The 16,690-nt window shown below is 41.1% G+C and overlaps 1 protein-coding gene across 1 annotated transcript in view; it reads right to left on the minus strand.

Moving 5' to 3' along the window:
• Positions 1-1,556: 1,556 nt before the first annotated feature.
• The window catches only part of mad1l1 (mitotic arrest deficient 1 like 1), a 58,998-nt gene continuing 43,864 nt past the window's right edge, over positions 1,557-16,690 (minus strand). The window contains exon 18 of the mRNA XM_030422521.1: positions 1,557-3,812. Within this exon, the coding sequence (XP_030278381.1) occupies positions 3,663-3,812 (150 nt within the window). The 3' untranslated portion in view covers positions 1,557-3,662. The remainder of the gene's footprint in view (positions 3,813-16,690) is intronic.

Here is a 16,690-nt window from a genome sequence, read left to right on the forward strand (position 1 = left end):
AAAAACCTGGTGTTTCCTTTCGCTAAAGCCCTCTGTGTTTGCACCTCTACTGCCTCAATGGAATGGCCTCATTCAAATGAATGATTAATCAAGTTATTTCACGACGCTCTGAAATCAGTTTGAACCACGCGGCAACCTCCAGGGCCGAAAAAATGAAGCCGACGCAGAAGCGGCAAAAAAAATATATTGTTCCTCAAACAGTCGGTCCCCACAGATCCTCGTCTTAAAAAGCACAACTCTATAACAGAAAACATGTTTACAGCCTGATGTAACAGTGTGTGGTCTCTAAAGATCATTTCCTTGTTTGTGATTCCTTTATGGAAGGTGGATTTAATCCTTTAAACAGGGTTCATACACATTTTTAAAGGTCAAATCCAAGCTCTTTTCAAGCACTTTTAAGGGTCATTTTCAAGATTTTCCAGCACCTTATTGCTGGAGTAAAGTACGTATCTACAGGAATACACATACACTCATGATTTATTCTTCACTTTTTATCACAATTATGTACATTGTATTATGCTGTAAACATCTAAAATTCTGATATTCTGATATTAATTATCCAGTCTGATCCTAATTTTGTGAAAGACACAGAGTTATAATGTCAAGCACTTTCAAGCACTTAAACTAAAATCCAAGCACTTTTCAGACCTTGAAAACACAACATTGAAATTCAAGCACTTTCAAGGACTTCAAGCACCCGTACGAACCCTGTTTAAATCATATAAATCATATCAATGCTTAAAGTAATGCTCAATTAAGGGCACGACCGCTTCGAGTGACAGCGAGCCACTAGCTGTCTCGCTGTCAGCACCGGGCTTCGTTCGGACTGCCTCTGCTTCACCTCTTTGCCCGTCTTTGGATGGACCAGGAGGTCGGCAGAGTCAAGTGACAAGACGGTATCAGAGTCGCAACACTGACAGGCTGAACACACATGCTGCATGTGCAGTGCCGAAAGTGTTGCTTTACATTTCAGTGCCTATTTTAACAGGTTAGCACAGCCGCACAGCTGCCGTTTAGAGGTCCTCAGTCTCACCTACATTTATCACGTTTAGCAAAATAGACCTGAAAACGACCTGTGGACAGTCATGTAGACACTATAGCAGCATTTCACTACAGTTTAACTACTGTGTCTGTGGAATGTGACAGAGAAAGTAGAGAATACGCACAACAGGTGTAGGGCTTTTCTGCACCTCCCCTCCCACTAACTCTCTTTTTCAACCAGGATAAAGGAAAATCACAGAACTCCTTCCAGCAGTCCCTGTTGATTTTGCCCTTTTGTGAAGACACTGTTTCACAGCGGCCTGTGACTCACACTTAGCCTGGCCTCTAGCCTTGAACTAACAGCCTTTGGAGAACCTACCAGGGAGTTTCACCTGACGACACAGCACCCGGGGTCACGGGGCCACGCGACAACGGGGCGGTGAGAATAGTTACTGAATCCTCCGGTTTCTCACAGCCGCTGATCTTGCTCCGGCCGGACGTTCAGTGGGTGAGTTATAACACTTGTACGTTGCTGCCGAATTTATGTTCCGTCAAGTAAAGTACAATCTCCAATAGTCAGTCCCACATATGCTTTATTGATTACATTTCAGCAAGTCAAACGGCAAGAAAATACAGTCATTTCATCAGATGCATTCATGATAAAAGGCACGATACATCACACGCGGCTGCAGGACAGTGTTGTGCGCTCGAGCGCCGTGCGTACTGCACATCTAATATGAAACCCTCTAAAATATCACCTCTAGCTGAAAGCCGTGGGGTGTGCAGAAGATGTGCTGTGTCGTGAAAATGAGCAAGGGCGTGGAAAAAAAAAAGAAGAAGAGAAAAACAAGGACAGTATGTGGCATGTGCTGTACAGGAGAATATGTTTTTCCTCACGAGACATATGGCTGCACCAGCTGGAGATCTCACACCGTCGCTGTGATAAGTGCCTTTATTCTCAGTTCACTTCCTTTTGTTTCTCACTTTTATTGGATTGCTCCCTTGCTTCCTCTTCACCCCGTGTTTGTTTCTCTCATTTCTCTTTATCGCCACCGAGACATTTCTCATCTCGTGTCGGAGCGTGTGCGCGCCACACACACACGCACACACACGCACACGAAGGCGCAATCATTAACTAAATTAATAATAGGAAAAATTCATAGTTGATCAAATTCACATCCAAAGACTTCATGACAAACATTAAAGCATCCCTGTGATCTGTGTGTGTGTGTGTGTGTTCTCTCAGTCTAATCTCTACTTTACGACACACCATTACCAATATGAATGTGGCAGGTGAGGAGAGGAAAGAATGCGTCTAATGTGTAAAACCCCGTCATAAAAACAGGTTTTCTGTGATAAAGCTGAACCTGTTATTAAAATGGCTCAGGCTAATGAGAACTAACACCTTGGTTCAAACCGATTAAAATGTAAGCCAGGTAATAATATCCTTAAACTTACTGCAAATGCTAGAAACATCTGTACCTACACCGACGAGTCTTCTAACTGTGTTGACTCCACATATTTAACTACTTACTTAAATGTTTTGGTGTCACGGTTATTCGTTCAGTTTTCTCTTTTATGCGCTAATGAAGAAAAAACAAGAGACAAGCTTACTGAGGTCAACAGGGCATGCAACAGATCCAGGTGACAGACAAATTGCTCTTGAACTCTCTCCATTCGAGCACATCGTAATGCACGCTGTGCTTACGAACTGTGTATTTTGAATTTAGCGAGGTTATTACAGATCAAATATTGATTTTTTTTTTTCTTCTCTACAGTCAAACCAAAGAGCCAATTCTGAACGTGTCGAGAGGGAGGCAAGGTCGGCTCTCATCTCTGTATCTTCTCTCCTAATAGGAATGTCTGGAGAGAAACAAGTGTTCATTTCATGTTGAATTGACGCACATAATCATTAATCGGAATAATAAAATCATGTGGATGCACTGATGAAAACCAACCTCAAATTCCAATACATCACAGTTAAAGGAGGGGGAAAATAAAACTTGTATTCAAATGAATTCTTTAACACCATCTTTGCGCTGGTTTGGATTATTTGTTACCACAAAACATTTGGGTGCAACCTTTTATTTGGGTGAAACCTTTTAAAAGGCCCCTAGAGAAAGGCCACAAAAGACGGCATATAAAAAGAGTCAAAGACTTGGTAAAGACCACGCAAGTCGCGTCTGCTGCAGATCCAGAGACCCACACAAACGCTTACTTTGCTTCACGCAGTGTGTATTAAACTCGGCGGGAAGTCTCTTTCAAAATCCCACTATAAAAAAAACAAACAAACAAAAGACAAAAAAAGCTCCAACTCTGAGCGTCTTGTTGTGTTGTTATGATGACAACTTTGTTGTGTTAAGGAAAAAAAAATGTATCTTTCAAAGTGTCATTGATGAAATATTCAGTGTACAAATGGGGATACCAAGAAGCTTTCATAGCTGTCTGAATGCCAGTTGGAGGTATTCCATCAAACAAGGTGTTCATCCTCCACAACACAGCGCTGACGGCCCGATTCATATGTCAGAGCTTTTGAGAGAATACCGTCACATTTTTTAACACTTTGTGAATATCGGATGAGACAGAAAGAAAGCGAGGGAGAGAGCCAAAAACACGGGGAAATTAAAACCAAAACCAACTGAAATTCTTCATCCTCGCGTCGGAAACGGCGTCGGGTGACTTCAGACGGTGGTCTGCCGGCTGAAGAGGTCGAGGGTCACGGCGGAGAGGAACGCCGGGATGCTCTTCTGGTGATGCAGATGAAGGGCCACCATCTCTCCCAGAGTTTTGGAGAACTCGGTCTCCATGAGCTGCATGCTTCCGCTCGCGCCCTGCACACGGAGACACGAGCACACACGGGTATCAAAAGACAATAGCAAACAATAAGACCTGGGCTTTTCACTACATCCCTCTCCAGAGAAAAACTTTCAAAGTGAGGCAAGCTCACTTAAAGTTGTTATTGTCTAGAGGGGATTGTCAAGTGAGTATGCGAGTGTGTGTTCTGTGTGTGTGTGTGTGTTCTGTGTGTGTGTGTGTGTACGCATTCACAGCAGGGTGAAGGTGTCTAAATCTGTGTGGATTAATTAAAAGGAATGAGGAGCAGCTCGGGGCGATGGAGTGAAGGAGAAAGGGATGAGGAGAGAAACGAGGGATAAAGTAATTAAAGCATTGCGGGGAGGGGAGGAAGGTAGCGGGGAGCGCAGTCCCATGACGTGCTGGGAAGATACGGAGACGTCTGAGAAACGTCCTGTGTGCAGGAGACACAGATCTGCCCGAAACACATGACAGAATATGATCCGCTGGTATTGGTAGAAACATGGCACGAGCACCACCGCCTGCTGTCTTGAAGATCTTGATCTGGCTAGCATATACAAGTACTTTTTAATACCATTTTTCACACTTCTTTTTGCAGGATGCATGGTGATGAGGTAATATGACTTGTATGATGTGCGGCTATAAAAGATTCGTATTTTCAAAATGGCAATGGTGAGGCAAGGTAACAACCACTGCTGCTGACGAAGATCTGACACGACTCACACTTTCTTCCTCGCTCTCTCCCAGGAGTTATAGCAACAGGCCACCAAACGATATTTCTTACCTATATGTTAAGGAGGTCATTATCATACAGTTAAGCTCAGCATTACCATTTGAAAACTGAACTGGCTGTATTAATAGGACATCGGAAAGGAGGGTAGTTGAAGTAAATCCTACTTGATAAACCAATTAGTGTGCTTCCTCACACACAACAGGATGAGGTGAACTCAGCTGTTCACTTTTGTGTCAACAGCCACAAATCTCTAATGGGAGAGAGAGAGGAGAGGATAACTGAACTAATGACATTTGCAAGCTGACTGCACAGTGCTAAACCGAGGCTAAAAGCAGTATGGAGAGCGCTCCAGAGACACAGGCAGAATGACTTGCCGTTTCAGTGTCGTTCTTTAGCTAAATGTCCCAAAGACGCAACCGACATTAGCCTACAGTCCACCACGCTGACGGAGACAAGCTGAGAGAAGATTCAGGGTTAATTGAATTCTGAGCGGTGAAAGCTTCCTGCTCATCTTCGCTTAAAGGCTTAATCTGGTTCATCTGGTAAGATTTCTGTGACACAACCGCACAGTCGATTCCTTCTGCCTTAACGGAGTCTTCTTTCAGAGTAATTCTGAATCCACTTTTTTCCCCAAGGAGAACGTTCTATGTAGTAATTTTATCATCCTAGAAACTGATCACGGTTCCTACAGTTTACAAAGTTTATTGCAACAGCAGTTCTTTACCTTACACAAAATCAAGTTATTTCTGAATTCAAGACCAAAACACAGATTTCTGATGGTGCCTTTTCGTTCCAGCTTCAAAAGAACAAGAGAAGATGACATTTATTCAGATGTGGGCAATGCCACCGCTTTCAAATTATAAAGAAAAAGTCCTTTACATGATTTTGTTTTTTTTTTCTTGTATATGCGAAGGGAGTCTGTTCTGTTTCATCCTATTATCTAATAAGTCTTTTTAACCTTGTGGCATTATCAATGGGCCTTTTTTGGACAGTATACAGTCAAGCGGCTGTAGACAGGAAATTGGGGGATGATATGCAACAAAGGTCTCCGGCTGGATTTGTTGCGGTTACGTGGTAAGCGTCTTAGACTACGAGGCCACCGTGACACCCGGACACAGTGCTATTTAAATGTGCTCTCCTGTCATTAATTGGGTCATTATCAAAAAGTTGCCCAACAAAGAATTCTTTGGTATAAAAGAAGTTCCTTCCTCTTGGTCTGATGGATGAATACATGGTGAGGTGGTGAAAAATCTCAAATGAGGCTGACATGATGTGAAAGGTTTTCTTTAAAAAGGGAGAAATGACAGAGATTACAAATCCTATAATTCAAAACATCTCAGACATTCTGCTCCCTAAGTTTTGACTACTTTGACTCAAGGAGGGACTTTCTCAACATAGCACATTACTTAAATGGAAAAAGTGTAAAAACACGGACAACCAGTTTAAGCAGATACTTCAGTTATGGCCGCAGGAAAAATCTTGTTGACATTTAACAGACAAGCGTTTGTAAATCATTTGCTATGAAGGACACCTCACAACGGCACAGTTTCGGTCCCCTCCTCGAGCATTACTCCTTCTATGTGGTCTTTATTTCATTCTAAATCAATCTTTATTGCACAGGCCTGGACATCGCAGTGAGGCTTTTCTAATCGCACCGGCTTTCTCATGACGACTGTCCGCCGCTCCATCTAAGTGCCTCACTCTGAGGCTTTATTTCCCTGACGGTCCCCGGTGTTTTCTTTCCCTGCATGCCTGTCTGAAAGCCGTGCCATATCCTCAGGCTGCTACGCTCATCACAAGCGCACACACAAACACGTGTGTGCACACGGCTTGAGAAACTGCTGGGGTTCTGGGAACATGAAACACATACATCAAAGAAAAAAGAAAAAAAAAAGCGAGCAGTTACCATGGAGATCCCAATGTCTGAAACACCTTCTGCCCAAGTTTGTCCTCAGAACAGCCTTGTGTGTGTGTGTGTGTGTGTGTGTGTGTGTGTGTGTGTGTGTGTGTGTGTGTGTGTGTGTGTGTGTGTGTGTGTGTGTGTGTGCGTGCGTGCGTGCGTGTGTGTGTGAGAGAGAGAGAGAGACACAGTGGACGAGTTGATTGAGGGCTATGGGAGCCAAGGACTGTGAGGCCTCCCACAGCCAGTTGGAGAGGAAAACTGAGATAACCGCTTCATACGCTGGAGAAACACCAGCGTCTCCAAATCGGGTTTGCAGACACGCACAGATACACAGGTGGCTGAGCGATTTACAAAGATTAAAAAAGGTTACGGCCGCAAAACTGAAGTGGCAGTGGTTTAGGTCTGAAGGGGGATGTTAGTGTAAACCCAAGGTAGTAGACACAAGAAAAAGAACCCATTTTCCACTGAACCTTTTTGCTGTGCCGCACTGATTTTCTTTACCATTACCAGTTTAATCATGCCGACTTGAGATACACCACGCCCGAGATGGACCCTCTCTGGTGCGGGGCCAAAGCACGCCTGCCCTGCCTGCTTGCGGCCTGTGGTTAGGTCCTGATGTTGCTAATAGAAAAAACAAATTTGTTCTGGGGCACCTAAAAACTGAATTTGTGCAAACGCTTTTCACCCACTTGCCTGACCAGGTAAGGGAAAAAACGTTGAGCCCTGATTTCTCTATTTCTTTACAGACTCAGAGTCTACAGGCATTCTAGCAGCCATGACAGACTTCATTTTGGCACAGCGGTGGCTTGAGCAGATTGCTAGCGTCAGCATGCTAACGAGCTCACTCTGATAAAGCTATGACAATATTCCCTAAGACGGTGACACCAACGATTACTAATTAGCTCTAAACAGACAAAGTACAGCTGAGGCTGATGGGAATGTCGTTGGTTTTGTATCAGTGAAGTATGTGATCAAGTTATTGGACGGACACACGGACACACACACACACACACACACACACACACACACCAGGGAAGTGTCAAAATGATTGGGACTCAGCTTCTGTTAATTATATGAGCTATCAAAGAGTTCTTGAGACGTTCCAGAAACGATGAGAGTGGTGAGTCGACTGACTGACCGACCACTTACACCCATTAAGTGTTAAAAAATAAAGCAAGGGTAGTTGTTTGCACATTTTCACCGAGGCAAGTCTTCATCATGTGAAAGGGAGCAGTAGACAATACACCAGTGCACACAAGGAAAGCTTAACAACTCCATAACTTGGTGACACTTGATGTGCAAAGCCTTCGCACAAACATCCCACACAGTGAAGGTTGTGACTCGGGGAAGTATCTCCTTATGGGAAAGCTTCTATTCAGCTAGTTTATAAGTTTATAAGATGAGAATACTTGGTTGCACTTCCTGCGCTGAAGGAAAATTCCACCTCAACACTCTGATTAACGGTGTGTAGATGATAGGGTTTTCAAAGGAGGTCTGTTTAATGATGCTGTAATTCACCTTTTTATTGGATCCTCCTTCCCTCTCTACCTGCTGCAGCCAGGTAGTTTCCTATCGTAATTGAAAAGTTTACACCAAAAGTGAATGTCATTCCAGGGATGTTTGAAAGAACTAATGCTTCCTACTGCTTCCTCTACCATAGCAGCATAATGGACAGTCACTTGTTAGAACAGGACCAAACACAGAAAGCCAGAAAATTGCAAAAGCCAATTGCTTCTCTTTTTTTAAACCAGTGTTTCCTTTCTGTGTTTGACTTGGGTTTGGGTATTCTGTCTTCATGTGGAAACAGATAACTTTCCCCTTCCAAGCATTTCCAAGCGCTATTATTGTTGCAAAGACAACTGGCTTTCTTTTTGTTCTCCTCAGATTGGTAACTACCAACAACACAGGACAAACACGGGTTTATTCCTTCATTAAGTCTTTAATGGAGACATGAAAGGCTGCCAGCCTGACTGGATCTCCAGTCAGCCTTAATTTCCCCAAGAGATTCTGTGCCCGCTGGCATACAAAATAGCAGAGTTAAAGCAAAGTTTACAGGGAACCAATCCAAATGCCAGCGGTGTCTTTAATTTACAGTCAGTACATTGTGTCATCAACACTTTACTTCATAATGATATGTTGTGTGAGAAAGCTTGTCTATTGCCAGTTCAAATCAAAGCTGAGTGTGCTGCAACACATCCTGTTGCTGTGGGGAAGAAAGATTAAAGTGATCGTCAAATGACTGACAGTTTGTTCTACAAATATCAGTGCATAATTGATTTATGAGTGAATTCATGAAATAAGCATGCTTGTTCTGGTAAATGTTTCACAGAAGGACCCTACCTGGTTGCATAAATGACAGCAAATTTAGCTGCACCTATAACAGCCCATCTGCTTAATGAAGTACTTGAATGAAGCACCAATATTATGTGATTCTATTCACATATGGTAAAACATCTTGCATCAGAGTACACAGTGTGTACTCTGATGCAAGATGTGTGTTTGAGTCATGTTTGTTCTCACCATTAGGCCAGACGGACTAATTAATGGTTTTTGACTAAATTCTAACAGAATGTTTTCAAGCAAAAAAAGTGTTTGTTTAAAAGAAGCAATTTTTTTGAAGTGCCTCACAGTGAAACACATTCAGCAACACTTGTTTCTCCTTCCTTATGCAGGGAACAAATTCAAAAGTTAATAAAAAGGTCAGGAGAGGCATTACTTTAAATCAGTTTTATTCAAATACTGACCTTATCAGTGCTTATTTGCATATTCACACTTCACCAAAAAGTGTTTTAGACAATATCTGACCTTTATGAAACCAACACGTTCTGTTTATATTTGAAAACAACTGGATTTCTCTCACCTGCAAAGGGATGGAGATGCAGAAAAAACTGCAATGTGAGGTTTAGGTAAATATCAATACTACAGGTTCCTTCTACAGCATGTCATCAACCTCATCCCACCAAACAGACGGATGGAATAAAACTTTTGTTTCCCTGAGATGAGCGGTAAGAACCTAACAAGATCAACTTGCACACAAAACCGAAGGAGGACACACCTCAACAATGGAGAGGAGCAGTGCTATCCCATTCATCCCCTCTTTTCATTTGTCTATCCAATTAAAGGAAATCGATACTTCTTGGCTTGAGATGCAGGGCGGGGCTTTATGGTGACCTCATCCAACCAGGGAGCTGCATGCTGCCTGAATGACAATCATGATTCTCTCCCAAAGCAGACAGGGTGAGAGTGAAGGTGCGCACCCTCCCACCTTAGACAGTTAGACCGAAACACATGAGACCAACGACTGAGGCCTTTGTTTTACTGCCAACACAAAGATGAGAGGCAACTCCACTTGTTGCTAACTTAAAATGCACTTTACCACCACAGTATGTTTCACAGGTTATGTTTTTGCCCATGTTCTTTATTTTTTGTTATTTGGTTGATGTGAAATACACTTTCGGTGCGGATCCAGAAATGTTTTTCTCACTTTCTTTAACTTTGCTTGATAGGATTGTTTTTGCAATTTTTGTAAATTTACCATAATGCATTGATCTTGATGAAAAATAAAACAGGTGTATTTAGATGTCTGGTATCAATGAGTGAATCCAATTTGATGCTGATCCAAATACAAAGGTGATCTAGTGGAATTTTTTATTTATATATATTGGATTAGGCTTTATCAAATTAAAAAGAGGACTGTTTGGCCATGGCAGATGTTTTTTCACTTTACTGAGAACCATCTTACGTTAAAAAGCATGTCTTTTTTGGTTTGCACGTCATTTGTGGCATATTGATTGGAAGTATTTGAATAGGCGCAGGGACAAGAGTTGGGTTACCAGGGGATACCACCTTGACCGTCGTGGTGTTTGACTCATTGTTTCTTAAATACACTTTTAATTGTGATTTGAAGCGATTCAGCTAAATTGTGGTTGTAATTGTATACATTGAACGGGCAAAAAAAAAAAAGGTTTTCCTTCTTTTTTTGTTTTCCAAGTCTTACATGAGTCAACTGATCCCATTTATTCATAGTTTAGATTGCAACAACGTAACCGTTTCATGTAAATGTAACCAAAGCTAATTAAATGCAACCTAATTAATCACGACAGTCTAATAAATTGCACAAACCTTTATTGTGCTAATTCCAATGTATTACATGTTGTAGTAATTTGGATCATTGTGTTGCAAATTAAAAAAAAAAAAAAACTCGCATCACTCACAGCAAACATGACATCTCCTCCAACATAAACTCTACTTTAAAAAGGAGCAGCTGTTTTCCTTTTTAAAGCATGGTTTAATTATATTCTTGTTTTGCCACTTTGAGGTCCCCAGACAACAAATGTTTTTGTGGTTTATTTGTACTTTGAAAAGCTCTCTGCATTCTCATTTCCATTTGATGGGCGGTTTCTACTACGTGTAACTGTAATCGGCAAGACAAGCTGAAAGTTAATGACCAATAACCACTCACCTACAATTTTCAGTATATCACAATTCTCAGAGCTGTTTAAGTCCATATAAAATTCTTAAAGAAAGCTTTACCGTCCTTACAGTCATGACATACTACTTACTGTCAGTATTTACTGTTAAATAGAGTCCTCAGACTGTGTGTGCACGTGAGGCTGTGACAGATGGCTCTATATTGAGGTGATGGCATGCTGTTCACAGATCAGCTGACCTCTGTCTCCGCTCTCGGCCGCTAATGAGGGGACTTTTCTTCCCCACCTCGCCCTCTGTCTTGTCCTCTCCTCCCTCTACAGAATGGATGTCTCTTCAATTCACTTTTCATTCAATTCTCATTTGCACCTTTGCGCCGCACACATATACGGTACTGACAAATACACCCCTTTCCCACCAACAGCAGCTTCATCATCAACAATAAACAATTCCACTGTATGGCATAGCTGATGATTGGTGGGGGTGAAAAAAACAGGAGGCAAATTAATTGAATAATCAAAAATATGCAGATGAATAGCTTTCAATTTAAATGCAGATTTTGGCATTTTTCTGCAGTCGGGAGGAGGATGTCAGTGAGATGATAGAGAGGGAGAAAGAGAAAGAGAGAGAGAGAGAGAGAGAGAGATGGGGTACAGCTCCCACCAAAAATAATTAAATCAGCATCAATCCTATCCATATTTATATTCTAATCAGCTTTTTGTTTACTGTTTTTAAAGCGTTGTTCATGTTGTGAGCAATAAATAACTAATGACTACATACATCTAACAGAAAAACTATTCTGTGAGGGGTATGATAAACACCATTAACCCAACGAACTCATCAACCTGAAGCTCACTAGCATAAATAAATAAAACATGGAATTAGTCACAGTTGTCAATATAAGACCCTTAAAACTTAACATGTGTTAGATGTTCAAAGAACTCTCAACTCTTTGTTGTTTTGTTTATTTTGGATTTGACTCATCCTTGCCTCAACTTAATTTACGGAGCCTTTCAAAGCGAGAGGAAAGTCAAAAATACTGCATTTATAACTCAAATGGAGTCTAACTGTGGCAGTGGGCTAAGCTCACAGAAATGCCATCAAGAAGAGATTCCCCTGTTGGTTGTTGACTTTATAATATTCTTTTCCTGGTTCAAATGTTGAACAATTGTGAATCACAAAAATATGCAACACTGCTCAGCCCTGGGAGTCACCCTCAATGTGTGATTGACAGGTCATTAATCAGCCAGTTAGAGTTGAGAGAATGACAGTGCGCTGACCTCTGTGTAGTATTTAACAAAGCTGGGACGATTATAGCAGAAACCTGTGCACTGGACTGGATTTTTCACCATTAATATTCCTAACAGTGTATTCCAAGAGAGGAAAAAAAAAAGGGGGGGGTATTCATATGCGGTGCGAATTTCAGCCAGAACCCAATACAAAACGCAGCATGCATTTTAGATAGGAGTCAAACAAAACAAACTGGGCTGGTAAACAAGATTTAGCTGCTGGAAGCTCAGCAACAGGCGAGGTTTTTCCAAATGAACTGTGAATTTGCAGTGATACTCAGTTTGTTATCCGCATATATTTACCGTTAGAGATGCCGTTTTTGGCTGATGTGTAATGCAGCTTGTTGGAATTGCTAAGCTGAACTTTTATGTTTGTGTATCACAAAAATGTCTTATACCTAGGTATATATAACAACTATGTAAACATTAAACAAAATCCAGGTATGGTTTGATGAAAAGTGCAAATAATAATCATTTTAAACCGCTTCTTGATACACAATATATATCTCAATATTTTGTAATGTCCTTGAAAGCAGTTAATAAATGTTAGGATATAGTAGGCCTGGGCGATAAAACGAAAATTTACAGACACCGAAATTTACGACAATAACCGACGTCATTTTGGGTTCAGCAAGGACGATGTCGATCAAAAAAATGTCAAATGTAAACTGTGCCAAAAGACTGTTGCGACAAGTCAAGATAACACATTCAACCTCCTCCACCACCTGCAGTACAACCATGTGATTCAATTCAATTTGTAATATCCATATTTAGAATTTGTTTATAAGAGACTGTATTTTTAATACTTTGTGTTTTAAGGAAATTTAAGTTATTCTATACTTTTGCACTTGTTCAGTTGTTGTCATTTCAAGTAATCTGTGCTTTTCGGCTGTTCAATCGTGTGCTTATCAGTTGTTACTACTAAATAAATAATATAAAAATTAACTACTAGCTTTACAGTCCTTTAAAGTGGCATTTCTGTAAATACACATTTTTTCTTCTTTTTTTTTAGGCGCGGGGGGGCCAACTCACCTCGATAACGATAATTTATCGTTATCGAGGTGAGTTGCTCAATATATCGTGATATTGACTTAAGGCCATATTGCCCAGCCCTAGGATAGAGCACCAAAATCACCATGATATTTGTAACAGTAGCTCAATATTGATACTGCAACAATACTGTAGAGACGACTATTGGTACTTTCACAAAACATTCACACATTGAGATTTATGATAATCATCTGTAATGTTGAATTAATGATTAAAGGGGTAAGTATTATAACAAGTTAAAGAGTCTGGTAAGTTCAGAAAATGACATCACTTTACTGTACTGCAGCTTTAACACTGAAACCACATCATGATATTACAACATCCAAAATCTCAGACAATATACCGCCTCGTATCACGATGATGATATAGACATATATATCGTATATAATCACCAAGCCCGAACAAAACTGGATCTTTTTTCTAAATTTCAATCTCAATGTTGGGATGAAATGAAGAGACTGACGGGGTTAAGTGACGAGCTCAAATATGAAGACAAAATTGATGTGTGAACTGCAGAGACTCCTCGCAGAGCTTCAGAGACCATATTCCGGTTGAGGAATATTCATGACCTCAGGTGGACTCAAGTGCGGTTCTGATGTATCACGTTACCATGGAGACAGCAGACATATGTTCCGAACATCGACCAGAGGAGCCAGTGACGGCAACAAGCGCGCACACAAGCGTGCATGCACACACGCACACACACATACACACACCCCGAGGGCAAGCAGGACAGGAAACTGTCAGGAGAAATCAGAGTCAACATTCTCTTCGTTCTCTGGGATTTCGGCTCCAAGATTTCTCTCTGAAGGTTTAAGCACATAAAGTCGTATCCACTGAAAATCCAGTTAATTTATTCACTCTTGTATTCCCACCAGCCTTTGTGTTTACTGTTTATTAGTGCTTTGCTCATGTTTATCTTCATAGCTATCAGCGATACATCAGTGAGTGTTTTGTTTCAGTCAGTGAGCAAAGTGAAATTTAGTCCCAGTAAGCCTTCTGTCTTTTCCCAAACACCCACTCATCTACCCTTTTTAGTTTCATATTCACTTTATTGCTCTGTATTACACCCATGAACAAAAGCTCATGCATGCGCACACACAGACATTTTAGATGACTGTGATGGACATAACGTAAGACATAATGGATCTTAATGTTATTTCAGCAATAATACAAGTCTACTTGAAAAGGGAAAGATTGAGGACACACAGACACACACACAGACACACACACACACAAACGATGGCTAAGCAATCTTTTCTAACTGCATTGGTCTTACGTCTGCATCATGACCTTGTTTGATCTGATTCAGCTAAAAATAGGTACACTACATTGTTGGAGCAAGAGCTGAACAGTGGGGACTACAGTAGGCACAGTCTTCATGGATGAAACCTGAATACATTAATATAGTAAATGAGGCCAGTAATAAGATGGACATGTTTCATTTAAGTAGCACTGTAAGTCTCCTTATTCGCTCAACATGCCAATATTTTTCTTAATGAAGGGGTTTTAGTCAGGTCAAGTATCATACTGGGTACCATAAATGTTTCATTTCAAAGCTATGATTCAATTGGATAAATGATTCTTTATGCAAGACAATGGCTTCTATAAAACAAACTCTTTTAAAGGCTACAGCGCATCACTGCATTATCAATGTGAAAATAAAATGTTTCATAAAATAGTGCAATAGGAGACGGCACAAAATCTCAAAGTCCAAGATCATTTCTGTCATCAGCAGTGCGGGATCTAAGCGAATGTCCATTGCATTCAATCCCTTGCCAAACAAGTTCAAACAATGCTGACTGGGCCTATTGCTGCCGGATAAATCTCTCTGATTAACAGTTTACTCGATAGGGCTATACAATATACAGTTCGAGTACAAACACTGCAAAGTTTGGTCCCATCGCATGAGTTTCAATGCCAAGTAAGACAAGTTAACGCAAACACGTCATGCTTCAACTTTTTTTTTTTTTTTTTTTTTTTAAGATTTTTTTGGCATAGACACCTTTATTAAGCAGTAGACAGATAGGAAATATGGGAGAGAGAGGGGGATGTGACATGCAGCAAAGGACCTCCGGCCGGAATCAAACCGGGGTCGGCTGCGTCTATGGCATGCGCTCTAACCACTCCACCGCCTGCACACCATGCTTCAACTTTTTTGCCGCTTGATACAACCGCAAAGCTTGCACAGTTCTCATTTTTCACAAGGTCACAAGGTCAGCCAAAATTAGTCCAATTTCAGGGATCTACTCATTGGAGTTTGCTCCTTCAGAGTGGCATCAAGGCTCTGCATACACAGTGAACCACCAATCACAGTCTTTTCTGATCCATGTATCAAACAAAGCAGGTTTACTTTGGTCGTTTCATAAAATGCAGTCCCTCTAAATCAAAAGGGTAAAATCAAGGGCTGCTTCAGAATCAGAATTCCTTTACTTGTCACAGCTTGTGTAGTAACTCTCACTATCAGAAGGAGGCAAAAGTTCCACACTGTGGGTTTAAACTCTTCATATCTGTTTGCTGGTCCATTGTATAACTATTTGGTGGAGACAATTGCTCGATATTTTATCCGTTGAATCCGTTACTGTACCTGTTGCTACTGTTTGGTTACAGGCGTGTTCACATGTGTGGTACAGACAGTGCAGTTATTTGCATCAATAAAACTGTCCTCCTTTTAAAAATCAGCTGTATTGATATTTTTACACACTGCTGGCTGCCGTCAATAGTGTTGTTGTGCGCTATGAATGTGCGGTAAGAGCCATTCTCTTTAAAATGAGCTCACTCATTCCATTTTACTCTAATCAATAAAAAAAAATGGTTAAAAAAGAAAATACAACATCTTTGGAGGTCCTTATCAGTTTAAGTAGCTGCCACACTGCCTGCTACAAATCACACTCTAACACTCTGGTGGCATTAAATTTGATTGGTCAGAAAAGGAGAGACAAAGATAACCGTCTTATCACTGGGTGAGAAAGAGTGACACCAGAAACATTTTGGCTAGTGGCCCAGCTGGGTCCCACTGCACCACCCTCTGACCGCTCCCATGGCTCAAATCTTATTGGAACTGTAGCCAGCAGCTTCCCTGACAGTCGAGCTGTGTCGAGCTTCAAAGTTATTTTAAAATTAAGCTATAACAGACAAATGACTGAATCATTCAAGCAGCAATGGCTTACAATCCGTCTTACGCACATACACACAGGCAAACACACATTTGTGTGGCGTTAATCATTCCCAAGTGGCTGATAAAACAGAGACAGGTCATTAAGACTCAACAGTGTTCATAAACTGTACTTTATTAACTGTCTACTCTCTGCCTTCTACCACCCTCACACAGGGACAAAGATACAGATTGTTTAGCTTTTTCAAAAGGCAGCGTTTCATTGCTTCTTGAGATCTTTGCCATCTTAAACCTTCTGCTCTGTGTACGCGTCACCTACCTTCCACCATTCCTCCACAGATTCTCTTCTTTCCCTCCATCTCTCTCTGGTGAGAGGG

The sequence above is a fragment of the Sparus aurata genome, chromosome 1, assembly GCF_900880675.1.
Source record: "Sparus aurata chromosome 1, fSpaAur1.1, whole genome shotgun sequence".
Classification (NCBI taxonomy): domain Eukaryota; kingdom Metazoa; phylum Chordata; class Actinopteri; order Spariformes; family Sparidae; genus Sparus; species Sparus aurata.